At 40.9% G+C, this 22,123-nt stretch overlaps 1 protein-coding gene across 7 annotated transcripts in view; it reads left to right on the top strand.

The window, feature by feature from the left end:
• Positions 1-22,123, top strand: part of LOC139766293 (uncharacterized) — a 540,727-nt gene that overhangs the window by 488,170 nt on the left and 30,434 nt on the right. For 5 of the 7 annotated variants that reach the window (XR_011716836.1, XM_071694755.1, XM_071694764.1 and 2 more), the window contains one exon: positions 14,574-14,658. Coding sequence is in view for 5 of the 7 variants with exons in the window: in XM_071694755.1 (XP_071550856.1) it covers positions 14,574-14,614 (41 nt within the window). In the remaining 2 variants the exon portion in view is untranslated. The remainder of the gene's footprint in view (positions 1-14,573; positions 14,659-22,123) is intronic. The other 2 variants (XR_011716837.1, XM_071694775.1) reach the window with 1 other exon arrangement.

A 22,123-nucleotide genomic window follows, 5' to 3' on the forward strand; every position in this document is an offset into this window, starting at 1 on the left:
AAATATATGCCTTGTACAATGCACAAAATGCAAAATTAAACCCCCCCAATCCTCAGGCACCTCCCCAAATTGAGTCATACATACATTAAAAAACCTTACCAACCAGTCAACAATACGGGTCACCCCCTTTTTAAAAAATTTCCCAAAAGCATACCACCCAAAAAAACCTCCCGCTTGCCGCTTTCTCTTCCGCAAAGCTTTACTACCTCTTCTCGTTTACCAAATCTTTTTCCCTAACCCTCTCACTTTGCAAAAACCACCTCGCCCAAAAACACCCTTTTTCGGGCCATCTATAAATCAAACACTTTAACAAACCTTCAAAATACTAAATCCATCTCCTTCTCACATCACCACTACTTTTTAAACACCCCCCCACTGCCCCCTTTTCACCGAAGTTCCCATTTGTCCCTTGTCTTACCCCCTTTTTTCCCTCCTTCCAAAAATTTCTTTTTATTCTCCTAATTTAAATGATACTCTCTCACCCCAACTCTCATTTGCCCTTTTTTTAAACCTCTTGCCCCTTTTCTCTTGACCCCTGTCTCTTTTTTTTTAATACATCTCCCATCAATTGAAATTTTTCCTGAAAAAATCGTCCAAATGCCTCTTCTCTCCTTTCACAAATACTCTTATTCTTCTTTTCCCCCACCACTCACTACCCTTTCTATAAAACCCACCCCCCACCCCTTCTCAGCCAAAAGCATTTTTTTTGGCGCAATCCATCACTGCTTCCCTAAATTTTCCCTTTCCCTTTTTTCCCCCACCCCCCTTACTTCCATTGTTCTAAACCTTTTTTTTCCAATCTTTTACTCGTCTCTTCTGGTTTTTCCTAAACAGGTTCTCAAGCTCATTTATCTCACCACCCTTTCCCCCCAACATTCACTCTTCTTTTCTTGAAAACCCAAAACAAATCTTCACCTTGCTCCACAAGAAAATGTTTCAGACATCCCTCCAGTTGCCCCTTCACACTTTAACATCCAAAAGCCCTTTTCTTTTTTTTCGCCCCCTGCCCATTAACATGTATTCCAAAACGCTCTTTTGGCCATCTTCCTACTTACATAAGTCTTTGTATCTCGCTTTTAAACAGGAAAATTTCCAAAATCAACAGTCCTTTTTAAAGCACAAAAATCAAAACCCTCTTACCATTTCCATTTACAACCTAAAACCAACCCCATGTATCCCAAATTTAAAATCCCTCCCAAATGCCACAATACTCACCTTTGCATTAAATAAAACCTCACTATGACCCCGGGCTCGTGCATCAAACCACTAAAAACAAAAATCATTCAGTGCCCCAAAACACTTGCCTCTCTTGATCTTTCTCTCAGCCCCGGTGCAATATGCCCCCAAATAAAAACAACCCCCCTCTCTCCTCCCCCAAATTTCATTTTTTTCCCCAAATTTAAACGAAATTTTATTTTTTTTACACTCTATCACATACTCCCACAAAAAAACCCCCCTGGGTTTTAGGGTATTGCTACTCCTTCCCTTGATCTTGCCTCTAAATAAAACCCCCGACTTACCCCCAGACATTCCCCAAAACCCCCCCTTCCCCCCCCCCTTTTCCCTTGAGCTTGTTTTTATCAGAGCCAAAACATCCAGGTTCCTTTCCTCAAACATACTACCTATCTCTCCTTTTTTCACATCTTGGTTACATCCACACACATTTAGGCACCCCACTCTGAGCCTTCGAGGAGGATGAGCACTCCCCGCGTGACTCCTTCTTCTGTTTCCCATTTTAGAAGGTTAATACAAGGAGGGGAGGATTTCTGGCCCCCCGCTCCCGTCCCCTCTAGTCGCTTTCTACGACACGCGAGGAATACGTGGGAAGTATTCTTTCACCCCTATCCCCAGGGATAATATACATATATATATACATATACACACACACACACATACACATACATACGCACATATACACACACACACACACATACATATATATACATATGAGAAATGTAAGAAACAATTTAGAAAACTGAAACTTCTAGCTTGAAATGAATGAAAAAAAAGAATGTCACATAATGGTTCAACCTCTGGCTATGGAAAAAAGGAAATGTATAATTTATTTACACAAACGTCAATAGCAGTTCTCATCAATTTAACCACTGTATCAATAAGCTTCAATGTCTAAGCTACATTTTTCTCCAATTTCACTATTTTCCTTCACATTTTCAATTGTGTCTGAAGGTTCTACTTCAAGAGTGATTGTTTTTCCAGTAAGGGTCTTCACATCTTGGTTACATCCACACACATTTAGGGGATAAGAGTGAGTGCTCAAATTACAGAGGTATAAGTTTGTTGAGTATTCCTGGTAAATTATATGGGAGAGTATTGATTGAGAGGGTGAAGGCATGTACAGAGCATCAGATTGGGGAAGAGCAGTGTGGTTTCAGAAGTGGTAGAGGATGTGTGGATCAGGTGTTTGCTTTGAAGAATGTATGTGAGAAATACTTAGAAAAGCAAATGGATTTGTATGTAGCATTTATGGATCTGGAGAAGGAATATGATAGAGTTGATAGAGATGCTCTGTGGAAGGTATTAAGAATATATGGTGTGGGAGGAAAGTTGTTAGAAGCAGTGAAAAGTTTTTATCGAAGATGTAAGGCATGTGTACGTGTAGGAAGAGAGGAAAGTGATTGGTTCTCAGTGAATGTAGGTTTGCGGCAGGGGTGTGTGATGTCTCCATGGTTGTTTAATTTGTTTATGGATGGGGTTGTTAGGGAGGTAAATGCAAGAGTTTTGGAAAGAGGGGCAAGTATGAAGTCTGTTGGGGATGAGAGAGCTTGGGAAGTGAGTCAGTTGTTGTTCGCTGATGATACTGCGCTGGTGGCTGATTCATGTGAGAAACTGCAGAAGCTGGTGACTGAGTTTGGAAAAGTGTGTGGAAGAAGAAAGTTAAGAGTAAATGTGAATAAGAGCAAGGTTATTAGGTACAGTAGGGTTGAGGGTCAAGTCAATTGGGAGGTGAGTTTGAATGGAGAAAAACTGGAGGAAGTGAAGTGTTTTAGATATCTGGGAGTGGATCTGGCAGCGGATGGAACCATGGAAGCGGAAGTGGATCATAGGGTGTGGGAGGGGGCGAAAATCCTGGGGGCCTTGAAGAATGTGTGGAAGTCGAGAACATTATCTCGGAAAGTAAAAATGGGTATGTTTGAAGGAATAGTGGTTCCAACAATGTTGTATGGTTGCGAGGCGTGGGCTATGGATAGAGTTGTGCGCAGGAGGATGGATGTGCTGGAAATGAGATGTTTGAGGACAATGTGTGGTGAGGTGGTTTGATCGAGTGAGTAACGTAAGGGTAAGAGAGATGTGTGGAAATAAAAAGAGCGTGGTTGAGAGAGCAGAAGAGGGTGTTTTGAAGTGGTTTGGGCACATGGAGAGGATGAGTGAGGAAAGATTGACCAAGAGGATATATATGTCGGAGGTGGAGGGAACAAGGAGAAGAGGGAGACCAAATTGGAGGTGGAAAGATGGGGTGAAAAAGATTTTGTGTGATCGGGGCCTGAACATGCAGGAGGGTGAAAGGAGGGCAAGGAATAGAGTGAATTGGAGCGATGTGGTATACCGGGGTTGACGTGCTGTCAGTGGATTGAAGCAGGGCATGTGAAGCGTCTGGGGTAAACCATGGAAAGCTGTGTAGGTATGTATATTTGCGTGTGTGGACGTATGTATATACATGTGTATGGGGGGGGTGGGGCCATTTCTTTCGTCTGTTTCCTTGCGCTACCTCGCAAATGCGGGAGACAGCGACAAAGTATAATAAAAAAAATAATATATATATATATATATATATATATATATATATATATATATATATATGTTCCCTGGGGATAGGGGAGAGAGAATACTTCCCACGTATTCCCTGCGTGTCGTAGAAGGCGACTAAAAGGGAAGGGAGCGGGGGGGCTGGAAATCCTCCCCTCTCGTTTTTTTTTTTTTAATTTTCCAAAAGAAGGAACAGAGTGCCAGGTGAGGATATTCCCTCAAAGGCCCAGTCCTCTGTTCTTAACGCTACCTCGCTATTGCGGGAAATGGCAAATAGTATAAGAAAAGAAATATATATATATATATATATATATATATATATAGCATTTATATATATATATATATATATATATATATATATATATATATATATATATATATATATATATATATATATATAAATGCTATATATATATATATATATATCTTTTTCTTTTTCTTTCAAACTATTCGCCATTTCCCGCATTAGCGAGGTAGCGTTAAGAACAGAGGACTGGGCCTTTGAGGGAATACCCTCACCTGGCCCAATTCTCTGTTCCTTCTTTTGGAAAAAAAAAAAAAAAAAAAAAAAAAAACGAGAGGGGAGGATTTCCAGCCCCCCGCTCCCTCCCCTTTTAGTCGCCTTCTACGACACGCAGAGAATACGTGGGAAGTATTCTTAATCCCCTATCCCCAGGGATATATATATATATTTTTTTTTTTTTTTTTTTTTTTTTTTTTTTTTATACTTTGTCGCTGTCTCCCGCGTTTGCGAGGTAGCGCAAGGAAACAGACGAAAGAAATGGCCCAACCCCCCCCCCCCATACACATGTACATACACACGTCCACACACGCAAATATACATACCTACACAGCTTTCCATGGTTTACCCCAGACGCTTCACAGGCCTTGATTCAATCCACTGACAGCACGTCAACCCCGGTATACCACATGACTCCAATTCACTCTATTCCTTGCCCTCCTTTCACCCTCCTGCATGTTCAGGCCCCGATCACACAAAATCTTTTTCACTCCATCTTTCCACCTCCAATTTGGTCTCCCTCTTCTCCTCGTTCCCTCCACCTCCGACACATATATCCTCTTGGTCAATCTCTCCTCACTCATTCTCTCCATGTGCCCAAACCATTTCAAAACACCCTCTTCTGCTCTCTCAACCACGCTCTTTTTATTTCCACACATCTCTCTTACCCTTACGTTACTTACTCGATCAAACCACCTCACACCACACATTGTCCTCAAACATCTCATTTCCAGCACATCCATCCTCCTGCGCACATCTCTATCCATAGCCCACGCCTCGCAACCATACAACATTGTTGGAACCACTATTCCCTCAAACATACCCATTTTCGCTTTCCGAGATAATGTTCTCGACTTCCACACATTTTTCAAGGCTCCCAAAATTTTCGCCCCCTCCCCCACCCTATGATCCACTTCCGCTTCCATGGTTCCATCCGCTGACAGATCCACTCCCAGATATCTAAAACACTTCACTTCCTCCAGTTTTTCTCCATTCAAACTCACCTCCCAATTGACTTGACCCTCACCCCTACTGTACCTAATAACCTTGCTCTTATTCACATTTACTCTCAACTTTCTTCTTCCACACACTTTACCAAACTCAGTCACCAGCTTCTGCAGTTTCTCACATGAATCAGCCACCAGCGCTGTATCATCAGCGAACAACAACTGACTCACTTCCCAAGCTCTCTCATCCCCAACAGACTTCATACTTGCCCCTCTTTCCAGGACTCTTGCATTTACCTCCCTTACAACCCCATCCATAAACAAATTAAACAACCATGGAGACATCACACACCCCTGCCGCAAACCTACATTCACTGAGAACCAATCACTTTCCTCTCTTCCTACACGTACACATGCCTTACATCCTCGATAAAAACTTTTCACTGCTTCTAACAACTTGCCTCCCACACCATATATTCTTAATACCTTCCACAGAGCATCTCTATCAACTCTATCATATGCCTTCTCCAGATCCATAAATGCTACATACAAATCCATTTGCTTTTCTAAGTATTTCTCACATACATTCTTCAAAGCAAACACCTGATCCACACATCCTCTACCACTTCTGAAACCGCACTGCTCTTCCCCAATCTGATGCTCTGTACATGCCTTCACCCTCTCAATCAATACCCTCCCATATAATTTACCAGGAATACTCAACAAACTTATACCTCTGTAATTTGAGCACTCACTCTTATCCCCTTTGCCTTTGTACAATGGCACTATGCACGCATTTCGCCAATCCTCAGGCACCTCACCATGAGTCATACATACATTAAATAACCTTACCAACCAGTCAACAATACAGTCACCCCCTTTTTTAATAAATTCCACTGCAATACCATCCAAACCTGCTGCCTTGCCGGCTTTCATCTTCCGCAAAGCTTTTACTACCTCTTCTCTGTTTACCAAATCATTTTCCCTAACCCTCTCACTTTGCACACCACCTCGACCAAAACACCCTATATCTGCCACTCTGTCATCAGACACATTCAACAAACCTTCAAAATACTCATTCCATCTCCTTCTCACATCACCGCTACTTGTTATCACCTCCCCATTTGCGCCCTTCACTGAAGTTCCCATTTGCTCCCTTGTCTTACGCACCCTATTTACCTCCTTCCAGAACATCTTTTTATTCTCCCTAAAATTTACTGATAGTCTCTCACCCCAACTCTCATTTGCCCTTTTTTTCACCTTTATATATATATATATATATATATATATATATATATATATATATATATATATATATATATATATATATATATATATATATATATATATATATATATATATATATATATATATATATATATATATATATATAAGAGAGATGTGTGGAAATAAAAAGAGCGTGGTTGAGAGAGCAGAAGAGGGTGTTTTGAAATGGTTTGGGCACATGGAGAGAATGAGTGAGGAAAGATTGACCAAGAGGATATATGTGTCGGAGGTGGAGGGAACGAGGAGAAGAGGGAGACCAAATTGGAGGTGGAAAGATGGAGTGAAAAAGATTTTGTGTGATCGGGGCCTGAACATGCAGGAGGGTGTAAGGAGGGCAAGGAATAGAGTGAATTGGAGCGATGTGGTATACAGGGGTTGACGTGCTGTCAGTGGAGTGAATCAAGGCATTTGAAGCGTTTGGGGTAAACCATGGAAAGCTGTGTAGGTATGTATATTTGCGTGTGTGGACGTGTGTATGTACATGTGTATGGGGGGGGGTTGGGCCATTTCTTTCGTCTGTTTCCTTGCGCTACCTCGCAAACGCGGGAGACAGCGACAAAGTATAAAAAAAGAAAAAAAAATATATATATATATATATATATATATATATATATATATATATATATATATATATATAGCATATATATATGTAGCATTTATGGATCTGGAGAAGGCATATGATAGAGTTGATAGAGATGCTCTGTGGAAGGTATTAAGAATATATGGTGTGGGAGGAAAGTTGTTAGAAGCAGTGAAAAGTTTTTATCGAGGATGTAAGGCATGTGTACGTGTAGGAAGAGAGGAAAGTGATTGGTTCTCAGTGAATGTAGGTTTGCGGCAGGGGTGTGTGATGTCTCCATGGTTGTTTAATTTGCTTATGGATGGGGTTGTTAGGGAGGTAAATGCAAGAGTTTTGGAAAGAGGGGCAAGTATGAAGTCCGTTGGGGATGAGAGAGCTTGGGAAGTGAGTCAGTTGTTGTTCGCTGATGATACAGCACTGGTGGCTGATTCATGTGAGAAACTGCAGAAGCTGGTGACTGAGTTTGGTAAAGTGTGTGGAAGAAGAAAGTTAAGAGTAAATGTGAATAAGAGCAAGGTTATTAGGTACAGTAGGGTTGAGGGTCAAGTCAATTGGGAGGTGAGTTTGAATGGAGAAAAACTGGAGGAAGTGAAGTGTTTTAGATATCTGGGAGTGGATCTGGCAGCGGATGGAACCATGGAAGCGGAAGTGGATCATAGGGTGGGGGAGGGGGCGAAAATTCTGGGGGCCTTGAAGAATGTGTGGAAGTCGAGAACATTATCTCGGAAAGCAAAAATGGGTATGTTTGAAGGAATAGTGGTTCCAACAATGTTGTATGGTTGCGAAGTGTGGGCTATGGATAGAGTTGTGCGCAGGAGGATGGATGTGCTGGAAATGAGATGTTTGAGGACAATGTGTGGTGTGAGGTGGTTTGATCGAGTGAGTAACGTAAGGGAAAGAGAGATGTGTGGAAATAAAAAGAGCGTGGTTGAGAGAGCAGAAGAGGGTGTTTTGAAGTGGTTTGGGCACATGGAGAGAATGAGTGAGGAAAGATTGACCAAGAGGATAAATGTGTCGGAGGTGGAGGGAACGAGGAGAAGAGGGAGACCAAATTGGAGGTGGAAAGATGGAGTGAAAAAGATTTTGAGTGATCGGGGCCTGAACATGCAGGAGGGTGAAAGGAGGGCAAGGAATAGAGTGAATTGGAGCGATGTGGTATACCGGGGTTGACGTGCTGTCAGTGGATTGAATCTCATGTGAAGTGTCTGGGGTAAACCATGGAAAGCTGTGTAGGTATGTGTATTTGCGTGTGTGGACGTATGTATATACATGTGTATGGGGGGGGGGTTGGGCCATTTCTTTCGTCTGTTTCCTTGCGCTACCTCGCAAACGCGGGAGACAACGACAAAGTATAAAAAAAAAAATATATATATATATATGAATAAATAGAATAAATAAAATAAGATAAAATAAAAACATTTTTTTTTCATTTTATTTATTTATTTATTTATTTATTTTACTTTGTCGCTGTCTCCCGCGGTAGTGAGGTAGCGCAAGGAAACAGACGAAAGAATGGCCCAACCCACCCACATACACATCTATATACACACACGTCCACATCCGCAAATATACATACCCATACATATCAACATATATATATATATATATATATATATATATATATATATATATATATATATATATATATATACATATATATATATATATATATATATATATATATATATATATATATATATATATATATATATATACAGACACACAGACATACATATATACACATGTACATAAATCATACTGTCTGCCTTTATTCATTCCCATCGCCACCCCACCACACATGAAATAACAACCCTCTCCCCCCTCATGTGTGCGAGGTAGCGCTAAGAAAAGACACCAAAGGCCCCATTCGTTCACACTCAGTCTCTAGCTGTCACGTAATAATGCACTGAAACCACAGCTCTTTTTTCACATCCAGGCCCCATAGAACTTGCCATGGTTTACCCCAGACGCTTCACATGCCCTGGTTCAATCCATTGACAGCACGTCGACCCCGGTATACCACATCGTTCCAATTCACTCTATTCCTTGCACGCCTTTCACCCTCCTGCATGTTCAGGCCCCGATCACTCAAAATCTTTTTCACTCCATCTTTCCACCTCCAATTTGGTCTCCCACTTCTCCTCGTTCCCTCCACCTCTGTCACATACATCCTCTTGGTCAATCTTTCCTCACTCATTCTTTTCATGTGAGCAAACCATTTCAAAACACCCTCTTCTGCTCTCTCAACCACACTCTTTTTATTACCACACACCACTCTTACCCTATTATTACTTACTCGTTCAAAGCACCTCACACCACATATTGTCCTCAAACATCTCATTTCCAGGACATCCACCCTCCTACACATAATTGTATCCATAGCCCATGCCTTGCAACCATACAACATTGTTAGAACCACTATTCCTTCAAACATACCCATTTTTGCTTTCCGAGATAATGTTCTTGACTTCCAGACATTCTTCAAGGCCCCCAGAATAATAACCTTGCTCTTATTCACATTTACTCTCAACTTTCTTCTTTCACACACTTTACCAAACTCAGTCACCAGCTTCTGCAGTTTCTCACATGAATCAGCCACCAGCGCTGTATCATCAGTGAACAACAACTGACTCATTTCCCAAGCTCTCTCATCCACAACAGACTGCATACTTTCCCCTCTTTCCAAAACTCTTGCATTCACTTTCCTAACAACCCCATCTATAAACAAATTAAACAACCATGGAGACATCACACACCCCTGCCGCAAACCTACATTCACTGAGAACCAATCACTTTCCTCTCTTCCTACACGTACACATGCCTTACACCCTCGATAGAAACTTTTCACTGCTTCTAACAACTTGCCTCCCACACCATATATTCTTAATACCTTCCACAGAGCATCTCTATCAACTCTATCATATTCCTTCTCCAGATCCATAAATGCTACATACAAATCCATTTGCTTTTCTAAGTATTTCTCACATATATTCCTCAAAGCAAACACCTGATCCACACATCCTCTACCACTTCTGAAACCAGACTGCTTTTCCCCCAATCTGATGCTCTGTACATGACTTCACCCTCTCAATCAATACCCTCCCTTATAATTTACCAGGAATACTCAACAAACTTATACCTTTGTAATTTGAGCACTCACCTTTGTCCCCTTTGCCTTTGTACAATGGCACTATGCAAGCATTCCACCAATCCTCAGGCACCTCACCATGAATCATACATACATTAAATAAACTTCCCAACCAGTCAACAACACAGTCACCCCCTTTTTTTTTTTTTTATAAATTCCACTGCAATACCATCCAAACCCGCTGCCTTGCCGGCTTTCATCTTTCACAAAGCTTTTACTACCTCTTCTCTGTTTACCACCTCATTTTCCCTAACCCTCTCACTTTGCACACCACCTCGACCAAAACATCTTATATCTGCCACTCTATCATCAAATACATTCAACAAAACTTTAAAATACTCACTCCACCTCCTTCTCACATCACCACTACTTGTTATCACCTCCCCATTAGCCCCCTTCACTGAAGTTTCCATTTGTTCCCTTGTCTTACACACTTAATTACCTCCTTCCAAAACATCTTTTTATTCTCCCTAAAATTTAATGATACTCTCTCACCCTAACTCTCATTTGCCCTCTTTTTCACCCCCTGCCTGTTTCTTTTATACATCTCCCACTCATTTGAATTATTTCCCTGCAAAAATCGTCCAAATGCCTCTCTCTTCTCTTTCACTTATAATCTTACTTTCATCCCACCACTCACTACCCTTTCTAATCAACCCACCTCCCACTCTTCTTATGCCACAAGCATCTTTTGTGCAAGCCATCACTGCTTCCCTAAATGCATCCCATTCCTCCCCCACTCCCCTTACCTTCTTTGTTCTCACCTTTTTCCATTCTGTACTCAGTCTCTCCTGGTACTTCCTCACACAAGTCTCCTTCCCAAGCTCACTTACTCTCACCACTCTCTTCACCCCAACATTCTCTCTTCTTTTCTGAAAACCTCTACAAATCTTCACCTTTGCCTCCACAAGATAATGAACTGACATCCCTCCAGTTGCACCTCTCAGCACATTAACATCCAAAAGTCTCTCTTTCACGCACCTATCAATTAACACGTAATCCAATAACGCTCTCTGGCCATCTCTCCTACTTATATACATATACTTATGTATATCTCGCTTTTTAAACCAGGTATTCCCAATCACCAGTCCTTTTTCAGCACATAAATCTACAAGCTCTTCACCATTTCCATTTATAACACTGAGCACCCCATGTATACCAATTATTCCCTCAAGTGCCACATTACTCACCTTTGCATTCAAATCATCCATCACTATAACCCGGTCTCGTGCATCAAAACCACTAACACACTCATTCAGCTGCTCCAAAACACTTGCCTCTCTTGATCTTTCTTCTCATGCCCAGGTGCATATGCACCAATAATCACCAATCTCTCTCCATCAACTTTCAGTTTTACCCATATCAATCTAGGGTTTACTTTCTTACACTCTATCACATACTCCCACCACACATATGTATATATATGTATGTATATATATATATATATATATATATATGTATGGATGGAATGACAAGAGAGATGAAAGGAAAACTAAGGAAAAGGGGTGCAGAATTGGAGTGTATGGGGGTCAGATATGGTGGCTAGTGGCAAACCTTTTTGCAGATGAAATTGTGTTGTTTGTGGAGAGTGGAGTTGCAGAAGGTTGAAAGTGTGTTTTATGATGTGTGGAAGCAGAGGAGATGGAAGATAAATGTAAGTAAAAATAAAGTAAAGGTGTTAGGAAGAAACAGAGTGAAAGTAAACATTTTGTAAAACCATGTAGAGTTAAAGAAGAAATTGTACTAAATTGTTCTCTGGGTATGGTGGAAAAAGACTGGAAGAAGTGAGGGAATTTTTAGTATCTGGGAACTGTCTTTGTTAAATGTGGTTATATGGAAGGAGAGATTAGAGAGAAAGCAGTACAGGGTAGAAGAGTCATTGGGTCCCTTAGTAGAGTAATGGAAGGTAGAGGTGTAAGTATGGAGGTGATGAGAGGATTAAGGGACAGTATAGTCCTCCCAGCCGTATTAAGCTGTATTAAGGATATCACAGCTTTAAATGTTATGTACAAGAAAACTAAATCTAACTTTTTATTGTCTCTCCCTTGAAATACCTTTAGTGATTGTGGTGAATTTATTTTTTTCTTTTAAGTGAACATTAACTCAAGATATTTGTTACATAAGCAGACAGTCATGTTTTCATCATGCCATTATTGTTGATTAACAGAACTACTGTAGCCTTGTTCTTCATTTAATCCATATATATGTGAAAAATTCTAATGGGTTCTTAGAATTGAGAAATTCTCTTTTCAAATTTTCTTTTACTGACTCTAATTTCTTCTTGTAGCCTGTTTATATTCATGTTTACTGCTCATGTTCCTGTGTCCTTTACTTCAACTTTTCTGTATGCTTTCTTTCATTTCTTTATTCATCCAATTATGTATTTCTTTTTCATTACTTCTCTCTTTCTAGTGGTATTATTTCTCACAGAGATGTATTTTGTTTTAGAGTTACACAACTGTATCCACACATTAAAGCATAATCCAGTGTACTCTACCGATATCCCTACACATTTTATAAAAAATTTGCTGATCAAAAATTTGGGCTCTTGTTTTCTTTAGAATGAAAACCGATTTGAAATATGTCTATTAATATTATGGTCAGTTTTACCTAAATGTTCACCAACCTTATAAAAGCTAATTAGGTCCTTGTCTGTTGCACAGGTTAATGTGAAATATTAACTTGCATAATGTCATGAACCAGTTTATTTAGAAAGCAATATTCATTTACTTACATAATGTCATGAATCACTTTCTTTAGAATGTAGACAAATTACTTATTAATGTTTCTGTCACTGTCGCTTGTTAAGAAATCCCAGTTGCTGCTTTTGGAATTTCCTAGTCACCTCTTCTTATTTTTTTTTTTTTTTTTTTTTTTTTTATACTTTGCCGCTGTCTCCCGCGTTTGCGAGGTAGCGCAAGGAAACAGACGAAAGAAATGGCCCAACCCCCCCCCCCATACACATGTACATACACACGTCCACACACGCAAATATACATACTTACACAGCTTTCCATGGTTTACCCCAGACGCTTCACATGCCTTGCTTCAATCCACTGACAGCACGTCAACCCCTGTATACCACATGACTCCAATTCACTCTATTTCTTGCCCTCCTTTCACCCTCCTGCATGTTCAGGCCCCGATCACACAAAATCTTTTTCACTCCATCTTTCCACCTCCAATTTGGTCTCCCTCTTCTCCTCGTTCCCTCCACCTCCGACACATATATCCTCTTGGTCAATCTCTCCTCACTCATTCTCTCCATGTGCCCAAACCATTTCAAAACACCCTCCTCTGCTCTCTCAACCACGCTCTTTTTATTTCCACACATCTCTCTTACCCTTACGTTACTTACTCGATCAAACCACCTCACACCACACATTGTCCTCAAACATCTCATTTCCAGCACATCCATCCTCCTGCGCACATCTCTATCCATAGCCCACGCCTCGCAACCTCTTCTTATTTACTAGACATAATTGTAAGGTGATATTTTATTTTGCATTAATTTATGGGTCTTGATATTTATTATACTTATTTTGGGCATCTTTTTAGATTTATTAGCATCAGACGTATGTGTCATATGTAACCTAATAACTTCTAAACTCATTGACATTGGCTGCAACTCTTCCAGCTACCATTTGTAATCTATCTTTGCAAATAGACTTTAGCTTGGTGACACCTATTCTGCTCATAATTGACTATCTGCTGTATATATTCAGGTCGTGGTTATTACTTTGATACCTAATTTTTCTTACTGCATTAGTTGTAAGTTCATTCCCCTTTCAGTTCATACCTCTGACATAGCTATGAAACTCTTAGTTGTGCTGCAGCTGACGAGGATTTTGGGATACTTTTTTCTAGATCCTACTCATTAGATATTTCCTAGATGTGCCACCTGTAGCTTGTATTATCTCCTGTAACTTGGCACTTGGGGTCTGACTTGGATTCTGTAACTTGGCACTTGGGGTCTGACTTGGATTCCCAACCCAACTTCCATGGCCTAAATGACCTTCCTGAGCCTTGTATGGTGAAGGTAGGCTGTTGGAAGGTGCCACCTGCACTCAGTACTAATGATGTCATGGGCTAGGGCCTTTATGGTTGTTGTTCTCAGAGAATGGTCTTTAGCCAGCCTCATAGGCTTGATAACAGTTTGAGGGTGAAATCCTGGTAGGTGCACCCTATTCAGGGGATGAAATGGTGTTTTGATATCCCTGTGAGCAAGTGCTTTCTCTCTGATGCTTATAGTGTTCTACCCCTGTAGGAGAATTTTTTCTTATTTCGATACCTGTATATATATTTTCTAATTCTTTGTTTTTTCAGCAGATGATGATGCAGATGGACGACGCAAGAGGCGACTGTAATGTTGGCTTTGAGGTTCTGAGTGTATTATTAATTAGAAAAAGAGGTAAATGTACATTTAGCCCTAAACCCTGAATATATATATTGAAATGTTGATTAAGATATCACCAAAGCTATAAATACATAATGATATGATAGTTAAACAAAACATGCCCAAAGCCCTAGATATATGATGAAGTGATAAGAAAGATGTGAGTATTACGTTCACACAGAAGGCATGATGTTATTGTGGCTTGCACTTGCAGTATGTTTATTTTCCCAATTTAATAGCTCCTTTGATTTGAGTGCATAAAAATTATCACTCCAACATTTCAAGCACCATTGGTCTATTATAGATTCTGTCTCCATAGCATATGAGTAATTTTTATGATATCATTCCGCTTGTCTCTCCAGACATTTTGGTTTCTGCTGGACTTTTTCTAGAAATTTGATACGTTCTTTACTTTGTGTGTTAGTGAAAATTGCATTAATTTTATTTGTAGCTAGGGAGTCTGAAAAGAATGTGTCTGAAATTACATGGGACAAAATTGGTAAGACAACTCTGGTGGAAGAGTCAGTTACTTAGGCAGGGATAGAAGAGGTAGCAGTTTTAAGCACTGTAAAAAGCCGTAGTTAAATTGCTCATTTCCAGATTTTATATCTCTTTGACAAGAACTTAGTGATATAGAGAAAACCCAAAAAAATTCATGAAATTATTATGAATGTAAAGAAGGATTGTGGTTCCCTTTGCCAGATTGAGGAACATAAGTCATTCAATGCATGTATGATATCCTTAGATTTTAACAACTAATTAATTTGACAGATGGATTTGTGTACCTGTGTCACAAGTGTGAAGTTGTATGTCTTTGCAATACTGCAGTGGCGAGAATCATTTTTGTGTGCAAAAACCTATTAGTAGTGGTGAGGAGGTGATTCCAAGGTTTATCATTGTATTTTATGCCTTCCTTTTTCAAAGCAGTTTTATGTTTAAAGAACTAATGTCATTTTACCCGTATTTGACTCTGTTTCTCTTCTTACCTCAAGTTTTGCTGACTTCATGCCTCTTTTTTATCTATCAGAATGTTCATTGGTTGAACATTCCTCTGTAGTATTAAATACATTTTTTTTTTTTTCTTTTATACTTTGTCGCTGTCTCCCGCGTTTGCGAGGTAGCGCAAGGAAACAGACGAAAGAAATGGCCCAACCCCCCCCCCCCCCCCCATACACATGTATATACATACGTCCACACACGCAAATATACATACCTACACAGCTTTCCATGGTTTACCCCAGACGCTTCACATGCCTTGATTCAATCCACTGACAGCACGTCAACCCCGGTATACCACATCGCTCCAATTCACTCTATTCCTTGCCCTCCTTTCACCCTCTTGCATGTTCAGGCCCCGATCACACAAAATCTTTTTCACTCCATCTTTCCACCTCCAATTTGGTCTCCCTCTTCTCCTTGCTCCCTCCACCTCTGACACATATATCCTCTTGGTCAATCTTTCCTCACTCATCCTCTCCATGTGCCCAAACCACTTCAAAACACCCTCTTCTGCTCTCTCAACCACGCTCTTTTTATTTCCACACATCTCTCTTACCCTTACGTTACTCACTCGATCAAACCACCTCACACCACACATTGTCCTCAAACATCTCATTTCCAGCACATCTATCCTCCTGTGCACAACTCTATCCATAGCCCACACTTCGCAACCATACAACATTGTTGGAACCACTATTCCTTCAAACATACCCATTTTTGCTTTCCGAGATAATGTTCTCGACTTCCACACATTCTTCAAGGCCCCCAGAATTTTCGCCCCCTCCCCCACCCTATGATCCACTTCCGCTTCCATGGTTCCATCCGCTGCCAGATCCACTCCCAGATATCTAAAACACTTCACTTCCTCCAGTTTTTCTCCATTCAAACTCACCTCCCAATTGACTTGACCCTCAACCCTACTGTACCTAATAACCTTGCTCTTATTCACATTTACTCTTAACTTTCTTCTTCCACACACTTTACCAAACTCAGTCACCAGCTTCTGCAGTTTCTCACATGAATCAGCCACCAGCGCTGTATCATCAGCGAACAACAACTGACTCACTTCCCAAGCTCTCTCATCCCCAACAGACTTCATACTTGCCCCTCTTTCCAAAACTCTTGCATTTACCTCCCTAACAACCCCATCCATAAACAAATTAAACAACCATGGAGACATCACACACCCCTGCCGCAAACCTACATTCACTGAGAACCAATCACTTTCCTCTCTTCCTACACGTACACATGCCTTACATCCTCGATAAAAACTTTTCACTGCTTCTAACAACTTTCCTCCCACACCATATATTCTTAATACCTTCCACAGAGCATCTCTATCAACTCTATCATATGCCTTCTCCAGATCCATAAATGCTACATACAAATCCATTTGCTTTTCTAAGTATTTCTCACTTACATTCTTCAAAGCAAACACCTGATCCACACATCCTCTACCACTTCTGAAACCACACTGCTCTTCCCCAATCTGATGCTCTGTACATGCCTTCACCCTCTCAATCAATACCCTCCCATATAATTTACCAGGAATACTCAACAAACTTATACCTCTGTAATTTGAGCACTCATTCTTATCCCCTTTGCCTTTGTACAATGGCACTATGCACGCATTCCGCCAATCCTCAGGCACCTCACCATGAGTCATACATACATTAAATAACCTTACCAACCAGTCAACAATACAGTCACCCCCTTTTTTAATAAATTCCACTGCAATACCATCCAAACCTGCTGCCTTGCCGGCTTTCATCTTCCGCAAAGCTTTCACTACCTCTTCTCTGTTTACCACCTCATTTTCCCTAACCCTCTCACTTTGCACACCACCTCGACCAAAACACCCTATATCTGCCACTCTATCATCAAACACATTCAGCAAACCTTCAAAATACTCACTCCATCTCCTTCTCACATCACCACTACTTGTTATCACCTCCCCATTTGCGCCCTTCACTGAAGTTCCCATTTGCTCCCTTGTCTTACGCACTTTATTTACCTCCTTCCAGAACATCTTTTTATTCTCCCTAAAATTTAATGATACTCTCTCACCCCAACTCTCATTTGCCCTTTTTTTCACCTCTTGCACCTTTCTCTTGACCTCCTGTCTCTTTCTTTTATACTTCTCCCACTCAATTGCATTTTTTCCCTGCAAAAATCGTCCAAATGCCTCTCTCTTCTCTTTCACTAATACTCTTACTTCTTCATCCCACCACTCACTACCCTTTCTAATCAACCCACCTCCCACTCTTCTCATGCCACAAGCATCTTTTGCGCAATCCATCACTGATTCCCTAAATACATCCCATTCCTCCCCCACTCCCCTTACTTCCATTGTTCTCACCTTTTTCCAATCTGTACTCAGTCTCTTCTGGTACTTCCTCACACAGGTCTCCTTCTCAAGCTCACTTACTCTCACCACCCTCTTCACCCCAACATTCACTCTTCTTTTCTGAAAACCCATACAAATCTTCACCTTAGCCTCCACAAGATAATGATCAGACATCCCTCCAGTTGCACCTCTCAGCACATTAACATCCAAAAGTCTCTCTTTCGCACGCCTGTCAATTAACACGTAATCCAATAACGCTCTCTGGCCATCTCTCCTACTTACATAAGTATACTTATGTATATCTCGCTTTTTAAACCAGGTATTCCCAATCATCAGTCCTTTTTCAGCACATAAATCTACAAGCTCTTCACCATTTCCATTTACAACACTGAACACCCCATGTATACCAATTATTCCCTCAACTGCCACATTACTCACCTTTGCATTCAAATCACCCATCACTATGACCCGGTCTCGTGCATCAAAACCATTAACACACTCATTCAGCTGCTCCCAAAACACTTGCCTCTCTTGATCTTTCTTCTCATGCCCAGGTGCATATGCACCAATAATCACCCACCTCTCTCCATCAACTTTCAGTTTTACCCATATTAATCGAGAATTTACTTTCTTACACTCTATAACATACTCCCACAACTCCTGTTTCAGGAGTATTGCTACTCCTTCCCTTGCTCTTGTCCTCTAACTAACCCCTGACTTTACTCCCCAGACATTCCCAAACCACTCTTCCCCTTTACCCTTGAGCTTCGTTTCACTCAGAGCCAAAACATCCAGGTTCCTTTCCTCAAACATACTACCTATCTCTCCTTTTTTCACATCTTGGTTACATCCACACACATATTTTTTTTTTTTTTTTTTTTTATACTTTGTCGCTGTCTCCCGCGTATTGCGAGGTAGCGCAAGGAAACAGACGAAAGAAATGGCCCAACCCCCCCCATACACATGTACATACACACGTCCACACACATAAATATACATACCTACACAGCTTTCCATGGTTTACCCCGGACGCTTCACATGCCTTGATTCAATCCACTGACAGCACGTCAACCCCTGTATACCACATCACTCCAATTCACTCTATTCCTTGCCCTCCTTTCACCCTCCTGCATGTTCAGGCCCCGATCACACAAAATCTTTTTCACTCCATCTTTCCACCTCCAATTTGGTCTCCCTCTTCTCCTCGTTCCCTCCACCTCCGACACATATCCTCTTGGTCAATCTTTCCTCACTCATTCTCTCCATGTGCCCAAACCATTTTAAAACAATCTCTTCTGCTCTCTCAACCACGCTCTTTTTATTTCCACACATCTCTCTTACCCTTACGTTACTTACTTGATCAAACCACCTCACACCACACATTGTCCTCAAACATCTCATTTCCAGCACATCCATCCTCCTGCGCACAACTCTATCCATAGCCCACGCCTCGCAACCATACAACATTGTTGGAACTACTATTCCTTCAAACATACCCATTTTTGCTTTCCGGGATAATGTTCTCGACTTCCACACATTTTTCAAGGCTCCCAAAATTTTCGCCCCCTCCCCCACCCTATGATCCACTTCCGCTTCCATGGTTCCATCCGCTGACAGATCCACTCCCAGATATCTAAAACACTTCACTTCCTCCAGTTTTTCACCATTCAAACTCACCTCCCAATTGACTTGACCCTCAGCCCTACTGTACCTAATAACCTTGCTCTTATTCACATTTACTCTTAACTTTCTTCTTCCACACACTTTACCAAACTCCGTCACCAGCTTCTGCAGTTTCTCACATGAATCCGCCACCAGCGCTGTATCATCAGCGAACAACAACTGACTCACTTCCCAAGCTCTCTCATCCCCAACAGACTTCATACTTGCCCCTCTTTCCAAGACTCTTGCATTTACCTCCCTAACAACCCCATCCATAAACAAATTAAACAACCATGGAGACATCACACACCCCTGCCGCAAACCTACATTCACTGAGAACCAATCACTTTCCTCTCTTCCTACACGTACACATGCCTTACATCCTCGATAAAAACTTTTCACTGCTTCTAACAACTTGCCTCCCACACCATATATTCTTAATACCTTCCACAGAGCATCTCTATCAACTCTATCATATGCCTTCTCCAGATCCATAAATGCTACATACAAATCCATTTGCTTTTCTAAGTATTTCTCACATACATTCTTCAAAGCAAACACCTGATCCACACATCCTCTACCACTTCTGAAACCACACTGCTCTTCCCCAATCTGATGCTCTGTACATGCCTTCACCCTCTCAATCAATACCCTCCCATATAATTTACCAGGAATACTCAACAAACTTATACCTCTGTAATTTGAGCACTCACTCTTATCCCCTTTGCCTTTGTACAATGGCACTATGCACGCATTCCGCCAATCCTCAGGCACCTCACCATGAGTCATACATACATTAAATAACCTTACCAACCAGTCAACAATACAGTCACCCCCTTTTTTAATAAATTCCACTGCAATACCATCCAAACCTGCTGCCTTGCCGGCTTTCATCTTCCGCAAAGCTTTTACTACCTCTTCTCTGTTTACCAAATCATTTTCCCTAACCCTCTCACTTTGCACACCACCTCGACCCAAACACCCTATATCTGCCACTCTGTCATCAGACACATTCAACAAACCTTCAAAATACTCATTCCATCTCCTTCTCACATCACCACTACTTGTTATCACCTCCCCATTTACGCCCTTCACTGAAGTTCCCATTTGCTCCCTTGTCTTACGTACCCTATTTACCTCCTTCCAGAACATCTTTTTATTCTCCCTAAAATTTACTGATAGTCTCTCACCCCAACTCTCATTTGCCCTTTTTTTCACCTCTTGCACCTTTCTCTTGACCTCCTGTCTCTTTCTTTTATACTTCTCCCACTCAATTGCATTTTTTCCCTGCAAAAATCGTCCAAATGCCTCTCTCTTCTCTTTCACTAATACTCTTACTTCTTCATCCCACAACTCACTACCCTTTCTAAACAGCCCACCTCCCACTCTTCTCATGCCACAAGCATCTTTTGCGCAATCCATCACTGATTCCCTAAATACATCCCATTCCTCCCCCACTCCCCTTACTTCCATTGTTCTCACCTTTTTCCATTCTGTACACAGTCTCTCCTGATACTTCTTCACACAGGTCTCCTTCCCAAGCTCACTTACTCTCACCACCTTCTTCACCCCAACATTAACTCTTCTTTTCTGAAAACCCATACTAATCTTCACCTTAGCCTCCACAAGATAATGATCAGACATCCCTCCAGTTGCACCTCTCAGCACATTGACATCCAAAAGTCTCTCTTTCGCACGCCTGTCAATTAACACGTAATCCAATAATGCTCTCTGGCCATCTCTCCTACTTACATAAGTATACTTATGTATATCTCGCTTTTTAAACCAGGTATTCCCAATCATCAGTCCTTTTTCAGCACATAAATCTACAAGCTCTTCACCATTTCCATTTACAACACTGAACACCCCATGCATACCAATTATTCCCTCAACTGCCACATTACTCACCTTTGCATTCAAATCACCCATCACTATAACCCGGTCATATAACACACATATAAATACATTTATTATTATTATTATTATTTTATTTTTTATTATCATTATTATTATTGTTATTATTATTATTATTATTATTATTATTATTATTATTATTATTATTATTATTATTTCTTTCTTCTTTCATACTATTCCCCATTTCCCACCTCAGCGAGGTAGCATTAAGAACAGAGGACTGAGGGAATATCCTCACCTGGCCCCCTTCTCTGTTCCTTCCTTTGGGGAAAAAAAAGAAAGAAAGAAAGAAAGAGGGGAAGATTTCCAGCCCCTCGCTCCCTTCCCTTTTAGTCGCCTTCTACGACACGCAGGGAATACGTGGGAAGTATTCTTTCTCCCCTATCCCCAGGGATATTATTATTATTATTTTTTTTTTTCAAACTATTCGCCATTTCCCGCATTAGTGAGGTAGCGTTAAGAACAGAGGACTGGGCCTTAGAGGGAATATCCTCACCTGGCCCCCTTCTCTGTTCCTTCTTTTTTTTGGAAAAAAAAAAAATTATTATTATTATTTTT

Source organism: Panulirus ornatus, chromosome 4 (assembly GCF_036320965.1).
Source record: "Panulirus ornatus isolate Po-2019 chromosome 4, ASM3632096v1, whole genome shotgun sequence".
Taxonomy (NCBI): Eukaryota; Metazoa; Arthropoda; class Malacostraca; order Decapoda; family Palinuridae; genus Panulirus; species Panulirus ornatus.